The sequence below is a fragment of the Apteryx rowi genome, unplaced genomic scaffold (genome assembly GCF_003343035.1).
Source record: "Apteryx rowi isolate R43461 unplaced genomic scaffold, aptRow1 scaffold_205, whole genome shotgun sequence".
In the NCBI taxonomy this organism is placed as follows: Eukaryota; Metazoa; Chordata; class Aves; order Apterygiformes; family Apterygidae; genus Apteryx; species Apteryx rowi.
In genome coordinates, this window is record NW_020448364.1 from 1,172,808 (window position 1) to 1,193,450 (window position 20,643).

General features: G+C 41.9%; 1 protein-coding gene across 1 annotated transcript in view; it reads right to left on the minus strand.

Annotated features, from left to right (window-relative positions):
• PKHD1 (PKHD1, fibrocystin/polyductin) overlaps nt 1-20,643 on the minus strand; it is a 269,755-nt gene that overhangs the window by 149,284 nt on the left and 99,828 nt on the right. Inside the window, exon 36 of the mRNA XM_026063949.1 lies at nt 17,394-17,606. Coding sequence (XP_025919734.1) covers nt 17,394-17,606 — 213 coding nt within the window. The remainder of the gene's footprint in view (nt 1-17,393; nt 17,607-20,643) is intronic.

Sequence of the window (20,643 nt, forward strand, 5' to 3'; positions counted from 1 at the left end):
AATACAGAGATAATTCAGGACAAAAATGAGCTTAGCAAGCACACGCATCAGTTTAGCACAATGTTATCAGATATCAGACATGTATGGTGCAGACTGGACATCTGATTGGGTCAGCAAGAGATTATGTGAGGATAGAAACAGGATTCTGCAGATGCCTAGAAGGGCATCTCAACTTGTTTCCAGAGCTGGGTATACAGACACCTGCACGGAAAAAGCTTCTTCCATGGGTGATGTTTCTCAAGGAGTCTCAGGTGCAGCTGAATAGAGAAAGGAAAATCTGGAGGTCCCAAGAAAGTTTATGATAATACCTAGCAAAAAACAGTTGGACTTCATTTCTTTTCAAATAAAAGGCTTCTTAGTTGTTGAAAGTGATTTCTCAGCTCTGAAGAGTATTTTGTCACTTCTATAAAATCTTAAAAATTGTTCAACATATTATTTTAAAAAGTCATTTGTGAGGCGGTTAAAAAAAACTCATGTGCAAATTTTTCATTTTTTCCTCATCAATATTCCTTTTAAAATTAATGCAAGGAGAAATACCAAAAATCCAATATCTTTTTTTTTAATAAAGTAAAAGTTTCATTTCAAAAGAATTCAGTTCAGCATTTTTCATCCAAAAGCTGAAATAGCATCATATAAAGTTTTAAGTATTGTAACTTTGGGGATTTTTTCCAGAAAAATTGAATCTCAGCAAGCACTGCTGAAACATATTCTTGAGGAGGCCTTAGTCTGGCTGCCTCAGATAGATCTGAAAATACATTTTCACCTTTTAGGTTCAGTTGTGGTGAAGGCCACGTTACATCCCTGGGGATGGGGATGGGTTACATGTTTAGCAAGCAGTGTGAATACACGGTTCACCATGCTCTGCTCTTCTTGAAGTCCTGCCAGCTTGGACTGTGAGGGAGTTAGGCGCACCATTAGTAAGACTACAGCATTGTCCAGTGGGTTGTAGTCGGTAGGAAAGTCCCCAGGGTATTGTCCATCCTCAGCATTCCAATGCTGCCCATGAGCAGTGAACAGAAGAAAGGGCCTGTCAAAGCTATCTGTGAACACACGTTGGTGATGGACAACGGTGGCACTCAGCAGAGAGGACAGGAAGTTTTTAAAGTGCCCAGAACTAAGTCATGACCTGCTTTCCCCTTTTCCAGAAGCACAAGGTGAAGAGGAGCCTCCTGCACCTGCAGCCTTATCCCGCACTGGAAGGCAATATGAAGGCCACAGTTGCAGTTCCCAAATCCCCTCCTCTTCAGTGGACACATGACCAAGTCTGCATGAAGTAAGCCCCAGTGATGAAGCATCTTGCTAATTCCCCCTCCCTTCTTCACATAATGAAGTTTGCTTTAGCTCTGTATGCTTCCTTTTCCCTAGCAGGCTTTGGAACAGATAGGTCCAGTGAGATCCAACACACTAAGCCCCATCAGGGGAAAGCATGTGCCTTACACACCCTCCTTCAGTATATTTTTCCTTCACTCCTTTGTAATAGATCATAATTTACCTTTAGCCCACAGCAAGTTACTGTCCTCCCTGGCTGTACTATAGAAAAGTAATAATACCAGAAATCACTGAAGGTAGAGGTTGCATCCAATAAATCATTTTCAAATTATTTTAAGCAAGCTTCTCTCCCCATCTCCTGTTTTGTTTTCTGGGTACTTATAGCCCAGTGTCCCAGTTCTTCCCTCCTTAACGCAGGAATAAATAAGGAGTAGCACCTACGAGTCAATGAATTCCCACCAGAATGAAAGAAGGAAGAATCTAGCCTTTATAGCTGGTCATCTAGAAGCATTTTTTTGCTGGAATAATCCTTTATACCAACATACCAAGAACATGGGAGGAATGGACTCAGGACCTTGGCCAACTTTATTGTCAGCACCCTACAACTTTGGTGGCACACAGGGAATGCAAGTTTCCAAAAATCAAAGAGTAACACATTTTGTTCCCTCTGCACAAAGAGCAGGGTCTTCTGAATCTCCCTCTTCAATGATCTCAGCAAGCTCGAAAAAAATCTCTTGATATCTACCTATGCACATTCTTCTACTAGCAGAGCTCATTGTCATTATTCATTTACCCACTTTTATTGAGTGAACCTTGTGAATTTTTAGTACTCACATAAAAGCAAACGACTGACAGCAGCCAACTGCATGTTGAACAGTATACAATCTTTCTCCAGTGCTAGCCCTTAGCTAGTAGCAATTCTTGTATGTGTGTGTGTGTGTGTGTGTGTGTGTGCACTCATGTCCAGACACACAACTGCCTCCCATTATGTATATATCACATGCTTGCTACAGCAACCATTATAAAAATACTGCTAGATAACAACTCTTGTCTGTAAGAGGTGTAAATCACAGTTCTGCATTCAAAACATGCTCGAATTGAAATAGCTTAGGATTTTTTTTTCCATGTCCAAGCTCAGAAATAAACATTTTTATGGAAAACCTTCCCAAGTTTTCTTCTTCTAAAAGAAGTGTATCCAAGGTGTACAAACTCCTCTCTTTTGTTTTGGGCTTTGGGTTTTTTTTTGACTTTTTATGGTGCTCTCCCCGGTCTCTGTCTCCCATTCCCTGTTTTTTTCCCACATTTTTTTCCTGGTGATTGATTTGGACTGTAGTATTTCTTTGTATGTGTAAGATCTTCTACTTCCAACTTCCAATACTTTATAGAATATTTTTATTAGAACAAAAACAGAAAAGATATAGCAGATTCCTCTTTCCTTGATTCCTTTTATATTCCCCCACACAACCAAGCCTGCAGATCAGATTTTCCTCTACCATAAGCAACATGGTGCCACTGAGTGATGCATAGGGTTTGGTCAGTGATACCTTTCTGGCCAATTCACCCAGGAAAGGACCAGGGATCTCCAGAGAGAAAAGCAGGAAGGACCCCAAACTGGAAGGAAAAACTGAGACTTTCTTGCTGTAGCTATAACATATTGTTAGCAAATTTACTGTTGTTAACCCTAAAAAACAAGTTTTCTTTTCAGAACATGTATAACCTTGCTATCTATTTCCTGCATGAGTCCAGCCATAGGAAAACATGCAGCCCCCATGTTCTCCAACTTCTGCATCCAACAAGTTTAAACAAAAACAGCTTGAAAAAGAGCAAAAGACCCACTAAGCCCCTTAGTCACTGCCAGCACTGGTGTCTGTAGTTGACTTGACTTAGTTTGGACACTATGGGTGGGTTTCAGGTGCCTAAAAATGCCATTTTTAGATGTCGGATTGGCCTCTAACTGCTCTTCCAGAAAGACACGTGTCTGACATATCCCATGTCTAAACTACCAGGTCTATATAGATACCTCGGATACCCTAGTGTGTCTGAAATAGCACTTTATAGTAACACTTATGTAACTAAATCAGACCCTAACTATGCTTGATACCTACTGATTTTCTCTCTTCTTAGCCAAAAGCCAGGCAAAAAGTTTCATCTTCTGGTCTCTGGGATTTTCCGCAATGGGTCTTCAGTAACACACCAGTGTAAACACTTTGAATGCATCTAGCAATTTAGGAATCTGCTCAAGTCCAAATAGTGACTATGGGTCTGTTACATCAGGACATCTTCTAATTTAGCCCTGGTGGGAGCAGGATTGTCCAGTTCTGCATCTGGTCCCCCATACCTTACACAACTCCTTAAACTTGCAAGGACCTTGAAAACACACAGCAGTCACTAAGTCACTGCAGACAGCCAGAACAAATTGCTCCTGCTCCTTGAAGAAATTTCTAGTCTCCTGCTCACCTCCTAGTGGTGGGCTGACTGGCTAGGATACATTATTTTCATAGGTATCCTTACACCCAACTTTAAAATGTGGAGATGAAATATGCTGATGAAAATCACAGGAGGGAATAGTCTCCAGCAGGGAGACAACCCTTGTTTCCCAAATGCCTTTTAAAGAACCAAAGGGGCTCTCTATAAAGATCACGAATGGGCAAAGGGAGTTCCCTGGAGATGATGTTCCTTGTCCCTGCAGTCAGTCTGCAGGGCCACCCTGTAGGAGGCCAGAGCCCTCCTTCATGTTTCCCTTTCAGAACAAACCCTACTTCAGATAAAACCTACAGGGTTCAGAAAATAACCTTCAGTGACTGGGGCTGGGCTGTGCAACAGGTAAATAAATGACTTGTTTGAGAGTAGAAGGTTTAAAAGACCAATAGCTACAGTATATTTAAATTATTTCTTCCCCCAAAAAGTACTGCAAGCAGAAACACTCAAAAGTGCTGAAAAATAGATGAATCTGTATAACTCCTTAATTATTGAACTCATTTTTAATAATTAACTGAGCTCAGATTGGAAAAACACATCCTGAGATCTAAAGCAGAAATGCCTTCATGTTAAAAGGGACAGGACAGACCCTTCAGACTCAAAATGCAATTGCAAGCAAAGCAGGAATGGAACATTTTACTAAGTGACTTGACAGGAACATACTTAAATACTGAACAGAGCAGAATTGATTTATCAAATGGCAACCCAGAAATAAGTGTGACTTGAAAGCAGATTCCAAAGTGAATTAATCGCAGACCAGAGCATAAGGAACAGCTTGGCCGCAGGACTGGCTCAGCACCAATATTTCTGGTTTTGGCAAGTCACTTCACTGCATCAAAATTTCTTTCCTCCACCTACATGTAAGGAATAAATCCATTTTACCTCCCTGCTTCATTAGGAAGGGCCAGATCCTGTGAGTACTAATGATACTCATTTATTGATACTCAACACCAGCTTATGAATGAGCCCTGTAGGAAGCATGATGCAAACATGAAGTCTAGTATTTCATGAATAAGGTAGTTCTGATTTGCATAAAGTCATTCTCTTTCCTGTGTCAACTACAGAGGAAGAAAAACAGTATTAATTCATTGTCTTACAGCCCCCACCTCAAAACATTTTATAAATCCATGTAGGACACCACATGGCATCACCAACTGATTTCACCTCGTCCTAAGTGATTAATCCAGACAGGAGGAATTGACCTTTACAGAAATGTCTCAGATTTACATCCAAACTCAACAAGCTCAGCAAGATATGCCAGGGCATACTTGTTTCTAGGCTTACAAATAAATCTGTCTACAATAGGTAAAGTGGTTAAGTACTCACTTAACATTTGAATGGTCCAGATGAGTGAGGTACATGTTTAACTGGCCTGCTGAATTTGGCATACTCTAAAACACTAAAGTAACCATGTTTAACACAAAATTTCCAAAGCAGTGTGATGAATCTGATGCTGTTCTAATCCAAGCAAGGGGATTGCCCCCAAAGTGACTCAGAAGCACGTCAGTCAGCCAGAGCTCTGCACRCCCAGATCACCAGCTGCATCTGACCTCTCATTTATAACTCTGAGCACATGCCTCGTCTTTCTGCCAGTCTCTCAGCACGCCAGAACAGAAAGGGGGAGAGAGAGAGAGGAAAAAGCAAATGGTATTGATCTCAGCTGAGAAAGGCCATTCCAGATCACACTTCTCATCCCAGTAGGAAATATTGCTTCAAACAAAGCAACTCCTTCAACATCTCCGCTTGTCAGATAGGAGGAGTTAGGAAGTGTTAATTTTTACCCATTCTTTATTCATTTATGAAAAGAACCACCTCTTGCCCAGTCCCTTAAAATGCCTTCCAACTCCTGCCAGCAGTTAAAAGAAACTTGGATCGACACTGATCAGTAAAGTAGGTGCAGGGTTTGCCGTCTGTGATTTATATTGAAGTAAGGCCTAAAGGTACCACCTGAGCTAGGTACTCTCTACATGCACACAACAAGAGCCACACTTATTGGGAGTCACTCCCCTGGGTTACAGGAACTTCAAATCAACCCTTCCACAGCACTCATTGCCTTGAGGAGCCCACAGCTCTGAGTTTCCCTTCCTACAAACATAGCTGAAGCCTCCACAGGACAAAGCTATTAATCAACTTGTACCCAAAGGAAGGTGGGGAGGAGACACAGAATGGCTAAGTAACTTGTCTGGGGTTACACAGGTATTRGGCATAAAGGTGGGAAGTGACTTTCCTCTAGCTAGCGCAGTTTCTTAAGCATGAAGCCTCCCATTCCAGTTAGAAATAATCAAACACATTTAAAAATCAACACTTCGACTCTTGTTAGCATTTTCACTTACTACTCACTGTTCATATGGTAGCTCCAGAAGCAGGTGACTAAACTGCCTTTATAGGAATGCTTTGCATCATTGTACAAAAAGGGGAAATTGAGCCAGTTCAAAGAGTGAAAGAGCAAAACAGCTATCTTGCTCAAGTCCGAGCAGCAGATCAAGACCAGAGAAGGAGATCAGGGTTCCCCAAGGCACTCCCAGATCTCTGCCAGGAAACCATGAGATGTTGTTACTGCAGTTATATTGTGTCTTCTTTTTCAGTTTCTCATAGGTTCTACCCTTTAACTCACCTGCTCTCTTTCCAAAAAGTGATTCCAGTCTTTAATCAACAGATTAAACCCCATGGCCTTGCAAGGTTGTCATTCCTCTTTAAGCCTGTTCCCTTCCTCTTTTCTCTGTCTCCATTTGATGCCACATCTCCAAGCCTACTTCACTTTCTCCTCTTGCACCTTCAGGATACGTGGGGCATGGGCAGAGAAAACTGGCTGGTTGCTCTCCAGTTAATTCATGAAGATCTGTGGGCTTGAACAGTCAACCTTAGACAGAGTGATCTTTTCAGACCATTTTGCTCAAACTTTCAATTCTTTGCCCCAGAGACTGGGCCCCCATCTCTCTTTCAGTGCTTCCGGGTCATCCTCTCAGGTTCTACTGCATAGTTCCCACCTCACTGCCTGCCCACTTCTAAGCTTTCCTTCAATTTGGTGATTTCAGTCCATGGTTTTCTTCCTGGGGAATGCTCCTTTGGACTCTGGACTCCTCCTTGCCTTCCACTTCAGCCAGGGCTGCTGGTACCTCTTCTTCCTTCCAGCCAAGCTATATTTTGAGTGCTGTGTTCAAAGTATAAAGTTCAGTCATCTGGTTATATACATCTCAGTGGAGTCTCCTTCATGTTTCTTCCCATGAGGTTTTTTTCAATTTACACCTCTGCTTTTCCCCTTTGTCTCCAACTCTCTTCCCAACCTTCAGGCTGTCTTGAGGTCAGTTTTGAATAAAACACATCCTCCCCTCTCCCAAGCATTTGCAGTCACCACCTTCTCACACATCTGCTCTAAAAGTCAATGCAGTGGTGACACATTTAGATACAGTCTTTTTATCTTATTCTTCAATGCAGCTTCTTCCCTAAGGATGTGGTGTGGTGCTGTTGCTTCTTCCAGCATTTTTAGAGTTACTGGCCTTAATTTTTCAACATTTTTTTTTTTCATCTGAACATGTTACTTTAAGACATGGCTGTCCTTCCCTGGCATATATTCAACACAGACACTCTTCTATGTCTGATTTGACCTTTTGCAGTCTGCATCCACAGACTTCTTCATGTTCTTACTCCAGTGGCAACCTGAAGGAGTTTGAACCTCCAGACATCACTTCTTAATAATTTCCCTAATCACCAGTTGATTATTGAAGGAACTCCTGCCTTTCACACATTTGTGTTCAGTTAGAAGAATCCTACTTTAAATTTCTGTCATGCTCCAGAGATCTAAGGAGAATTTAGGTGACTAGATCACAAAGAGCTTAGATGAAAAGTAGATTCTTCTGTCCTGAAAACAAGGCTCTTTGGAGCATGTGCGTCACATAACTTTAGACACCCAGGGAACTTTCAAACCAAGCTTGACAGCAACCAGCTTGTTAGGCACATCCAGAGTTAGGCAGAGCTGGAGAGTCTGGGTTATGTGCTAGGGTGTTGGTAGAAACTAGACTTTAGTTCTGCATTAAACAGGTTTTAGGAAGACTGGTTCTGGCCCTAAGCCTTCCATGGGACTATTGGCCTTTCTCCCAAAAGCTGTTTAATTGTTTCAAACAATCTTCCTCTTGTGGACATAAGGAATGGGATAGCAGGCTTTGAACTCTTCTTCTCTGACTCCACAGGGACAGTATCCTGTTGCATCTTGTCTTCACTCCTATTTACCACAAATTAATTAATTTGGGTTAAGAACATACAGTTTGTTTGTAGTGTTGACAAACTATAAAACTCTTGCACCTTTTAATAGTTTATGGGGGCTTTAAAGTTGAGGTAATGAGATCCCTTTATACCACAGAAAGAATTTACAAGAACTGCAAGGCTGAGACATACAATCTACTTCCTGTGACAATACAGTGTATAYGGCAGATAATCTGTCAGTCTGTTGCAGCTACAGTTTAAATCTTTAGAGTAAATTAAAATAAGATCTTTCAATTCATATGAAGAAAGAGAAAAAACAGAACAAGAACAGAAAAGAACAAAGAAAAAAAACAGTTGATATTACCCCAATAAACAAAAGAATGTTGCCAGAGACAGTTAAAAAGGTAATTCAATGGATTATTAGCTATGATTAAAAAGAAAAGAAAAAGCACAGTATAGTCTCCTGTTATAAAAGGCAACACAATTTACTGCAGCATTTCAGCTATCAGACTGCCTAAGGAATCCAACTTACTCCTCACTGTCATAACCCTTTATTGCTCACTTTTCCCCATCCAAATTGCACTGCCCAGTCAAACTAAGCTTGGCCTTTCCTAAAATTTCCGGTTGTCAAAATAACAAATGGCAATAGAACCATTAGAAATGGGTGCCTGAGAAATGAGATAGGGGTTTTCACCTTTTTAGATCCAGGATGCAGACTTGCTGGTGCTGCTGCTGCTTCACAGGTTAATAAAACAAACCATAAAAATAAAAACGCAAAAACTTCCTTAAGTTAAAAGGAACAGAACAGTCTGAAAATCTTCTCCAGAAAGCCTCCCAGGTCAGGATAGCACTCAGTTGTGCTGTTATATCCCTCTAAGGTTAAATGGATCTTAAAGTCCCTGATCCTTAAGTTAAAGACTTGGAGAAATTGTCATAAACTTGGACCTGATGAAGATTTTTTTTTTAATGTTCCTGCTGCCTCATCTCTAATAGTGACTAGTCAAGTCACCAGCCCAAAAAAGGGAAAGGAATCAGAAAATAAAGAATGAAAGCCACTTCCCTCCATTTTCTTATGTTTAAAAAGAGAGACGTGATCAGCGAGCCCTCAGCACTCACTGACACGTTCACTAAAACACTCTGCACAGTAATGTTTCCAACCCACTTTTGCTCCCTGTTAATTCCAGTCCTCAGTCTACTCCCTAGGCATTTGCACAAAGTTTCTAGCTTGTTTTGCAATGAAAGAAGTCTGGGTTTTTTCCTGCTATACAACTGCTAAAGACAGGGATCGTCTCGGCTCGGAAAGTGGGAGAGCTCCTTCCTCCCCCATATAGTCCTGCAGGCCAAATTGCTGTGTGTGGGCAGCTCCTGGGGAAATGCAGACAGCTTTTCTGCTACTTCCCTGCCACTGCCAGTGCAGAAAGCTTCTCGCTCATGTCCTGAGGTAAAATAGGAGGTCTTTTCTTGTTTATAACTGCTCATTAACCCTTAGGAGTCTCAGAAGTTTATCAATTTTGTGACTGTTGCACAAGCAAACCTGCAGCAGCCTCAGTGCTGCACGCTCAGGATCAGACTAGGTACCTTACACTGGATTTTGGCACAAATTTTTGGCTCAAACTGTAGGTCATCTCATGTCCCCAGTGTGTGGATACAAACCCGGCATCAAGCACAAGCTTTGTGCAAGCAATGGGGCAGGCTGGGCAAGGAAACTGGGACCTACACTGTCCCTCACGCGAACCTGAGTAGATCCCTCTGCCCCAAACCATCACATATCGTCATCCTCAYGGCACTATCATGTGCTTGGCTCTGGGCAGAGAAACACCTGCGTGAGAAGCTCCAACGCGACGTACCACAAGGGCAGGGGGTTTGGGACGCAGCTCCGGGCTTAGGCTGCCACTGCAGCATGAGGACCTACCACCTTACCCAACAGGTATTGCCGTCCGAGCAACGTGAGTGCGCAGAGCTTCGTCAGGGCTCAGCTTTTTAATACCAGCTTTTAAGCTGTTGTGATGCCCACCCATCTACGGCCCAATGTAGACACAGCTTTAGCATCTCTCCAGCTTACTCCTCTTCTGTAAAATAGGGATAATGCTTCCCCTGATGTAAGTGGTTTCTGCAGGATGAAATCCAAGTCTACAGCTAGCCAGAAGATGTGATTTCACTCTGAATTTACATGAAAGACAAACCTTCAATGTTTTCCACAAAACAAAAATTCCTCAAAAAACCTTCAGTTCAACTCARTTCAGATCAATTCAGTTCAATTCAATTCAATTCAATCTAATTCAATTTTTGAACCATTAAAACTTTTGTTTTTCCTTTATCCTAATGTCACTTTGGGGGTTTAGGGGTTTTGATTTTCTTTCTGTAAAAACATTGCATTTCACTAATGTTGATATGTTGCTATGAAACAGATAGTATATGAAAATTAATACCATGAAAGCCCAAATGAAAGCATTATGATAGAATTAAACACCTTTGCCTTCTCCCAGTGGGAGGAGGGAAAAAGAAACAAAAAACAGATATTATCAAAATGAGAGGACAAATTGAATCATTTTGATTTTCTAAAACAGGAAATATCCTTGGGATTGAGCTATTTCTGCTGAATGTTTTGTGAAACTACATTTTTCAGTTTAAAGCTGTTCTGCCTAAATATTTTTGAACAGCACCCTCAGGTAAGCGAGGAGTATCTTACTGAGGATAGGAAGGTCTATGTGATTAAACAGATCTATAGAATCTCTTGTTGTTGCTCTTTCCCACTACAAATTACCATTAAAAAGTACATTTCCTATGTGCTCTCCCAGAGGTTCAAGCATTTCCAAACAGTTCCTTTAATCCGAGTTTACGCAGCTATTTTATTAAGTGAAATCGCTTCAGAAAGGACAGGGAAAGATTTCTCAGCTCTTTGCATAAATGAATGAGCCAGTCTGACACACACAAAAAAAAAACAYGCTACGTGCTCAAAAACATCTCACACCCAAAGGTGCCAAGGAGGAAAACCTCTTTAAACTGACACCAGGAGCAAACGGCTTCGAACACGGCAGCTAACTACTGTACGCTCTCGTCGAGAGCTGCACACAGCTGTTAACATTTTGCGTTATTGCCAGTCAATCTACCGCGCGGCTGCCGAACGGGACGGGGAACGTCTGCCTGCAGGAACGGGGATGCGGGGCGGCGCGGTCGTTTCAATGCTGAGACGGGCTCGCTGCATCCCCAGCACGCGGTGGAAGAGAATTAGCCACACGGGCCCCGTCGCTGTCAAGGGAGCAGGGGAGAAGTCAGGCAAAGGAAACCGTTTTGGGGAGAAGCAGACGTGAAGATGAGCCCGAACGGAGAGCCCTGCCTGGCTCAGCCCGGAGCGCTGCGGCGGCTCGGATCCGCGCCCGGGCTCCTCCGCTTCGCAGACTTTGCAAACTTTCTCCCTTCTTCCCTCGGGGGGGAGAAATTCATGCTGAAATTGTTGTTGCTCGTTTCTCTTCCTCCACCCAATTTCCTAGTTGTAGCTGGAGCCAGAATGGGAAGGCATATTTCAATGTTATATTCAAAGTTTAAGGGAGGCAATTACWTCACTACAGAGAAAACCTTCACACTTGTAGCAATCCACAGGCTCGTTACTTGTCCTTTTTCTGCTGTCAAGAAACGCAACCTGATATATGAGAGATATTCAGTGCACATCTCTCAATCCCCTTTACATCACATGCAAATCACGCTGTTTTCCTGTTTTCCTCATTAAGATCTGCACCAAAATATGGGGCAACTGGTTTAAGTTTAAATCAAACACAATAGAATTAAACACCTTTGCCTTCCGCCAGCGGAGGGGAAAGAAAACTGACATTATCAGAACGAGAGGACAAAGTGAATCATCTTGACTTTCTTCAATAGGAAATATCCTTGAGATTGAGCTAGTCCTGCTGAAGGTTTTCACTTTTGTGAAACTACATTTTTCAGCTTAAAGCTGTTCCACCTAAATATTTTTGAACAGCACCCTCAAGTAAGCAAGGAGAAGCTCACTGAGGATGGGAAGGGCTATATGATTAAACAGGTCTATAGAAACTCTTGTCGTTGCTCTTTCCCACTACAATACACCATAAAAAAAGTAAATTCCCTATGTGCTGTCCTGCAGAAGTTTCTATTAGAAAGAATGGAAAATTATGAAAGACATAGCAGCTTCCCCTGAATCCAGCTTTATATGATCCTTTTTTCCCCATCTTCTAGCGATTTCAGATCTAATCTTCATCTCATATTTGTGAATAAGAAACACACAGTGAAGGAACAAGTAATTTTACGTTAGTTGCTCCATGGGAAGTGCCTAAGTGCAGTTTCTTATCCCCAGTGAATGAGAGGGGGTTCAAGGCAGCTTAGCTCTCTGTTCAGGAGCCATCTGTCTTAACGCATCATGTTAAAGGCAAGATTTTGAAAGAAGAAGAAGGCAAAAAAGCCTCCTGCAACCACCACACAAAATAACTAGCATCTAACAAAAACTAACCGATGGAAGTGACCCCAGAAAGTGAAACGGAGTTGAACTCATGGTGTTACAGGGTGAGCAAATCAATGATTTCAATTAGTGGGAAATAATATTTGTATTGGATATACGAACATTTCAATAAGGTAAAAGAGCACATCTTATCCATAGCAGATCTCTGCACCCTATCTAGAAACCTTCTGCTATGGATTTTCTTTTCCCCAGGAAGCTTTTCTTTTTAAAATGTGAGTAAAGCAGAACAAATTCTCTCATGTTGTCTGTGATCTCAATCTCAAACTCAGCACAGATACATAACACTGCCTAATGAAGGAAAAACAAGGAGCATTTGATTAAATGTTTGATCTCTTGAGGAATGTGCAGGCTCTGTGGGGTACAGTGCACCGCTCACAAACGTTTTGTGTTTCATTATTGATTAAAAGTGATTAAAATGAATAATTGGTTCAATTGATTAAAAATATTTTCTTCTGAGCCAACCCCAAAAATGTATTAGATCGCTTTAGTTTCAGGGAAGCTTGGGATTTAGTAAATGCAGGATTGCCTGTATAACGTCATCTTCCACCATCAGGATCCACTCACAAGTATTGCAAGTGCAGGGGCAGAACATGCTTCGCAGCAGAGCTATCCCTGACTTCAGGGGACTGAAACGATCACCGCGCCCTCTGTTTTAATTATACTGATTATAAATAGGTATGGCATTAAACCAAAACTCTCAGGATGTTGTATTTCTTTACCCCACAGCTTTCAGAGCCAGGACAAAGTGAATGTAATGTGTTTTTAAATCTGAAGTGCAGCATCTTCCACTCATATGTTATTAGTCAAAATGCAGGGAATGGGTTCACATGCTCATGCCATGGTATCATCAGAGCATTGGTACTGACAAGGTTTCAACTGAATACATAGCAAAAGTGCCAGTCTTTGGCATGAGGGACAGGCTGCTTCAACGAAACCAAGCGGAATAATGACCACATGGTTACAAGACTGATGAAAAATGGAACAGAATGGAAAAGGCCTTTAATATTTTTCCATCTGTGTTAATGAGAGTGTTGGGATGATGAAATCTGGCTGTGAATACCTGCCCCAAAAAGGGTAGGTGGCCTCCAGCGACTCCACTTAGGCAGCTCCTGCACCCGGCCCCTTCTCCCCACCTTGGCGTGAGCGAAACGCCGAGCCTTCGCTCCGCATCCGCAGGGCGCCTCCGATTCAATTTCCCTGGAAAGGACAAAGGCGCAAGAACGGCCAAGGCCACCACGCTAAACTTCTCTCCAGAAACTTGTCAGGAGAGTTTCTCGGGGAATAAAGGGTGAACGGAGCTGGAGACAGTGATAAATTTCCCTTCTGCGCAATCAATAAAATTCTCTCAGTCCTGCTCAGGCCCCTACTGCGGATGCAAGGGCCATAATTACATTGTCAAAAATTCGAGTTGCCCCGGCTGACTGAAACCCCCTTTAAAACTGACGTGTGATTGACAGGCAGTTTATGGGTGGCACGCTCTGACTGGCAGGGGAGTTGGCTAAAGCCAAAGGCAACAGTGAAATTTCCCAGTCTGCTACAACCACGGGAGCAAAGGACTGCCACTCATGAGGGAATTGTGGGAAATCCTTAGTCATATTAACATATCAAAGTGAGGAGCTGACAGCACTTACTAAACAATCTGAACTCAACCATAGCTGCGGAACATTCCCCAAACTTCCCAGTCTGAAAGAGAAAAGAAATTAAAATGCACTCAATCCTGTCTTCACCAAGACAGCTAAGAATTTGAAAGCATGCTTATTTAATGATTTTGATCTGTGATAACGTGTGTGTCTGTGTATGTATATGTATGTATATATATATAAAAATATATATGAAAGAGACTGACATGCTCAACAATTTGTTCTATACCACAGACCAGACTGGCACTAAATTGGAACCAGAACAACATATTTCTGTTTGATGCGAGCAATATGAATCCAGCAAAAGAACACACTCCTTCCGGTCTTATTTTCTAGAGGGCTTCTACTGCTTCAATGCTAAATTGTGGATTACATGGTTTGAATGAATCTTAATTGCAGCCATGCACGGGGACTGTATGTTGTGCTGAGCTTAAAAGTGACTTCACAGCAAGTCTGGGTTTCTTGCATGGGTGATAAGAAATTGAAGCTGAGAGATGTCTCCATTAATGTACCAATCCACCTATGGCTTCATATTTCGCCATTTAGCTGATGTCTTGAAACCTTTGAGCTCCTCACTTCTGGATACACCAGGACTATAAAAGGTGTTTGGAAATGGTAAGTCCCAACCCATAACAACACCGTTCTCACAGACTTTTGCCAAATCCTTTCTGACTTTACACAGAGGGTACTTGCTTCAAACAAGCTGGGTTTGCAGCAGGTCAGACAATATCAATGAAAGCTTGAGTTTATTAGGTTTGGCCACTGGATTTCCACCTTACTGAAACACTGACCTCACCTTCTCGCTTTCTTCAGGAAAGAGATATCACTGGAAATTACGGCCCTGAATAAAATGTAAAGAATATCAGCAAGAAATTTCTTGAGGGTATTAACATGGACCCCCAGGTTTACTTCCCTCTATCGCATTTCCAGGGTAACCCTATGAAGGTTATTTCTGCCTTGTTTTTGTGTAATTTCATGGGTTGTCTACAAGGACTGAGGCAGCAAGCCCAGCACTAACGACAAAGGCTCAGAAAGGAAATGAGAAGCACCACAGCACGCCTGGATACAAGGAGATGCTATTGCATTTTCCCACATTGCTAAAAAAACAAAACACCAGGAGGAAGTCAAGGCTCTTGCTCTAAAGTGCTGACAGTTTAAGGAAAAAATCCTAACTTCTTTACAGCAGTGAAACTAGGAATGGAAGGATCTTTAACATAGCGGGAGCAGACGCAGAAAGAGAAATAGTGAAAGCTGATATCAGAAAAATTCAAATCAGACATTTTAACACTTTTCATAAAAAAGTAACAAAATAAATATGTGGTTGATTAACCAAATTAATCCTTTGGAACAAGCTTCTAAAGAAAATGCTGGCTTCTGTGTCCCCTGATGTCTCCAAACCAAGACCAAGCTTTTCTGCAAGGCATGCTTTAATCTAATGTGAATTACTGAACTCAGGGCTGGGATAACTGTGTGAAACTCAATGGCTAGTAACGACCAGTCAATTCAGCCTCAATGATCTGATAGTATCTTCTTCACAGAGCCCCTCTAGGAAATGGGATAGAAATACTCTGCCTTTCTACAAAGCCAGTTTATTGAAATTATCAAAGACGTTTGCAAGCACTAAATAATTTAGCCTCACTGCATCTTGACAAAGAGACTGAGAACACGTCACTTGGTTTTCAACATGTGCCCGGGAGTAGAATAGCACCTTCCTCCACCGCAAAGAGCACCTTCYGCAGCCTCCACCGACCTCCCTCCTGCTTCAGCAAAGCATCTGTTCGTGGATGCCTCTCCAACAACCGACCTCACCTGACCTCGCGGCGCGTGTGTGAGATGACAGGATTACCGCACAGCACTACAGCTTGCGYGCTCAGATTGGACCCCTTGGTGTCTTACATTGTTTTTGACCGAGAGCCATACATGTCAGTAACGCTCAGATAGTAACATTTCTGCCTGTAGGCCAGCAGGTTGTAAGTTCAAGCCCTGCTGGAGGGTACAAACGCCTATCAACATGAAGGTTGACATGCAAGAACATAGAGGAGGGAGATGAGGGATTCAGATATGAGTTGGCTTTTCTTTCCTCCTTCTAAGACACATATTGCATTTAGAAAAAGCACATTAGTAAGAGCTTAACGCGAGTGCCTTTTACTCGTATTCTGATTCATGTTGAGCTTGTGCTTGGATTCCACATCCAATCTTCTGCAACAAGAAATGGCCAATTTATACCTCTATTTCACAGCCATCCACAAAGCTCCATATACAGAGTCCTCTGCCCCATAAAGTAGGGTGAAACTTGCATTCATCTGCAAACCCATAGCCAATTTCTCTCCTTTTTTTCCCTTGTCTCTTCCACACTCGAGGAACACACAGCTCTGGTGCTGCAGGGCTTCCTTTGAGAGAAAAGCCTGGTGGTTAGAGCAGAGGACTGGGCATCTCGGCCTGAAATTACTGGCATTGCCGCAGTCTTTCTGCATAGCCCTGGGCTTGTCACTTATGGCCAGGACGTGTGCTGAGCAGGTGTGTCTGTGCGGACCGCCAGGAAATCAGAGAGATGTCAGCTGTGCTGCTAACGCTAGAGAGGGACTGCTGGCACAGGGGACGCCAGCTCAGCATGGAGAGATGGAGGAGAAAGGGAAAACACACTGCCAGGAGCACTTTGCTGCTCCTTTGAAGTAGCACCCACACTCCAGCTGGCACAAGCTGCTGACTGCAGCACTGGCCTGGTCATGGGACCTATGTGACAGACCAGCCTCTCTTGGAAACACTAGGAGCCATCCACCTCTCCAAACAATTTAGCTGGCTGGGAGGAAACTTGCAAATTGTTATAGGGAGAAACGAGGGCAAAAGGATACCCCTTTTCAGCAGAAGAGCAAACCCACATGATACACAACAGAGATCCAAAGTCCAGTTTCCAGAGGATGAAGACTTTCATTTGTGGCATACACAAACCCAGTCATCCTCTAGGTAATTAAATGAATGCCAAGGTTTCATAACTACTGGATACTATCTAGGTTCTTCTTAGAGATCAGATTTTCAAAATGACTCAGCTCCCAGTTTAGGAGCTCTTATGGGGGCACAGCATTGAGCTTYGGTGCTTAAGATACTGTGACAATAGGAGTCTGACTGTGAATGTAAAAATACGAGAATTCTGGTCTTCTGGTCCAAAGACTAATGTCAACATATACTTAGCTATTTTTAGAAAAGCAAATCTATGGCCAAAATTTTACTTTTTTCTCTGAACAGTTCTGTTTTTATTTTTAGTTTTTACATTTTTTAATTGTGCTTTGCTTTTAAAGAGAAGGAAAAAAGGTACTCACCATGCATGGAAAGGGTCCCATTCCTCACTGCCAGGAACTTGATCCCATATGGAAATACTGGTGGAGAATGGAGGCTTCCGTACAGGTAGATGTGTGCTTTGTGATGGAAAGGGGCCTTGGAGGATCCCACACGGAGTTCTCCTCCATCAGATATCAGGATGTAATGAGCATGCAGTTCTACAGGTCCTGGACCAGTAAATACAAGTTTACCACCTAAAGACAACAGAAAAGCAAAATGCAACTGTTTGTTTGATCTCACAGCCAGTCATCTCATGGTCAAAGGAGCTTAAGAGCTAGGTGAAACAAATGGTCTTGCAAAGAAGTTATGGGATTAAGGGTAAAACCGTATTGTTTCCTGCAGAATCCAAGCTTGCCCTGTAGATTTACCAGCTTTTAATAGCATGCTCCTTTTCACAAGAAAGACCTTATTAACTCAGCTTATTTTTCAGCTCTACCACAGACAGTTTTTCTAGACTTGAACAAGATCATTCAGCCTGGGCAGACATCTAACTGTCTCCAATTCTAGTGTAAGGGAGCTGTGTTTCAAAAATCCCAGTCTTAACCTATTCACTCTCTAACTGTTAGAAAGGGATACTACTACTACTTACTTTGTATGCCTAACTTTTCAGGTTATAAACCATTTGTGACATGGAGAAGGGAAGGGAGAAGAGCTCTGGAACATAGGAACTGGCAACTTGTTTAGATCAGTGGTTGATTTAATCCTGCATACTGCTTCCAACTGCTGTTCAAAACCAGATGCTTGAAAATACAATACAAGAAAGTTTTCCCTGTTAGCTGCATGTGAGATGATCTCCCCATCCCATGAAAGCCTCGTTTTAATCCTTAATTAGAGGTTAGCTTTGCCCCAAAGCACAAGGTTTCATCTCCCTGCCAGCACTTTCCTTCTACCATCTATTAGTGCATAACCAGATAGGTTTTGTTAATAATAGAGATCTGATTCTTCTCCAAATCCTTCTAATACTTAGTCTCAATGACTTCTTGAAGCAATGAATTCTGTGGTCTAACTGCATAGTGTATAAAAAAAGGCATTCCCATCCTTTGGTTTTGACTCAGTCTCTGTCAAATGCCGCCTTTGTTCTTGCCTGGTGTAAGCCAGCAATCCCATTCTATCATCTCAGGATGGTTCACTCCTTTATCTCTTTACATATTTTCCCTTTTCTCTCCTATGAAGGAAACTGTCGCTGTCTTTATAGTGTATTTTCACAGAGTGGATTGTCGGACATCCAATCATTCTGAATTTGGGAAATGCCTTCCTAGGTCAAGCCATGCTTCCCCAGAGCTAGCCAGGAAACACAGGTAACCTCAGAAGTCCTTACAAAGGGATAGTCACCCTCCCAGCATTCCTCTTTATCTGAAGTGGCTAAAAACTGGCACCTTTCATACCATGACCAGCTTCTCTCCGGTGTTAGTAGTTTTTAATCGTGACCTTCATACCTACCTACCAGCTGGCTTTCCTTCTCCACAAGGTACTACCAAATAAGTTGGCACAAGGGATTAGGAAGATCAGACCTCTGCTTTTATTTCAATATTGAGGCAAAGAATGAGGGTAGATGTTTTAGTTAAAAATATCCCTTTATCACTGCCCCCTTGCATCGGGTCCCACTGATTATAATGATGTGGGAGCTACATAGCACTTGCGTGCCTTTCCCACCCAGTTGCATCCAGTCCTGCTGAACACATTTTGCCTTGCCAGATCTCCTTATTTATTCTTGTACTGAAGGGTTTTCATTGGCAGCATAGTCTGAACCTTGTCATCCACTTGAAAATAAAAGAAAAAACAAATCAATTAAATTCAGTAACACACTATAAGACTTCAGTCTCTGGAAGTCTCAGCTCTGAGAAGTTGGCTTGGTGATCCTAATTTTTAAGTATCACAGTAATGCTAGTATTTGAATAAGGGTTACCCATTAAATGTTTTATTCCTAGATTTCAGTACATTCCAGACAAGTTTATGCAGAATATGCTTAACAGAAGGAAGAGGTTAATCCCACATTTTCTCGCTTATAATAACTGTCAGCCATGGGATTGCTCCCACAAATACCAACTCCCCTATCTACAAGCTGTCTCTTTCCCTATCTATATACTAATTTCTGCTAAGCTTGCTATAAATTATACTGAATACAAACTTATAAAACAGCACAAATTTCAGCTTGTTTCATTCAAAATTTCAGGCTTATTCTGAGATATGTCTGAGGTTTCTAGAAATCTGAAGTGTTCTCAGCACAAAATGTGCTACGGCAAAATGGGGATGAGATTCAAGACGGTATTAATTTACAGACTGAAGTGACCGTTAGATCGTAGCACCTGATGGTCTGGGCACATCATACTATTGAACAGCTGGAGGAAGTCAAGTCACCTGTGTTTGACTACTGTGTACCCTCCAGAAAGGCAGACAGACAGTTAAGTGACTTGGGAACATCACTCCACCATTTTCTATGACCTTTTTTTCCAACAGTTCATCTCCCTCACTGTTCATGATCTCTGTTTTATTTCCAATTGCAGCTCGTCCAGGATTAACTTTCAGAGTGGTTCTCTTTGTACCCTTCTGTATTGCACTGCAGAGAGGTTTACAAACGGCATTTTCTCCCTGCAAAAGTATTTACATGTGCTCTAATTCCTAACTCCTGACTCTTTCTAGGACCATGACTTTTCTTGATGAAGTTATTTACTGTGCAACCTCAACTTTCATTCCTTGCTCCTAGCTGCCCTGCTCTCCATTCAGCTGTGTAAWTCTGTATTTGGTTTGAACAGCACTCATAAATGTAGTCAGTGATGGTTCTCCACGTACTTCCAGTTCATCGATGATGGGCACTGGCATCCAAATAGACATGAAAATGATTCCCCATTAATAAATTGTTTTTTGAGTTAATGTATTTCATGTCTGCTAGCCGACATGAGATCTTGCTTCGCTAACATTGCACAGAGCTGTGGTTTTGCAATGTTCAGTAATCCTCAGTTAATCATCACATTATCACATACTTTACAGACTTAACTTTTAGACATTAACTTACAGAATTAACTACAGAATCAAACTTGTAATTTTCTTCGCAAATAAACTAGAATTTGTGTTGGGTTTTTTTATTTTTTTTTTACAAGACATATTCTCCATAAAACATCTTGCCTATCAGTCATTGTATCCCTGTATGATTTAGTCATTTAGGATTCAATCAGCTGTAACATTTAACTTCATCCAGTTTTCAATTTCAACCTGTGGTTGATATCAGACTAA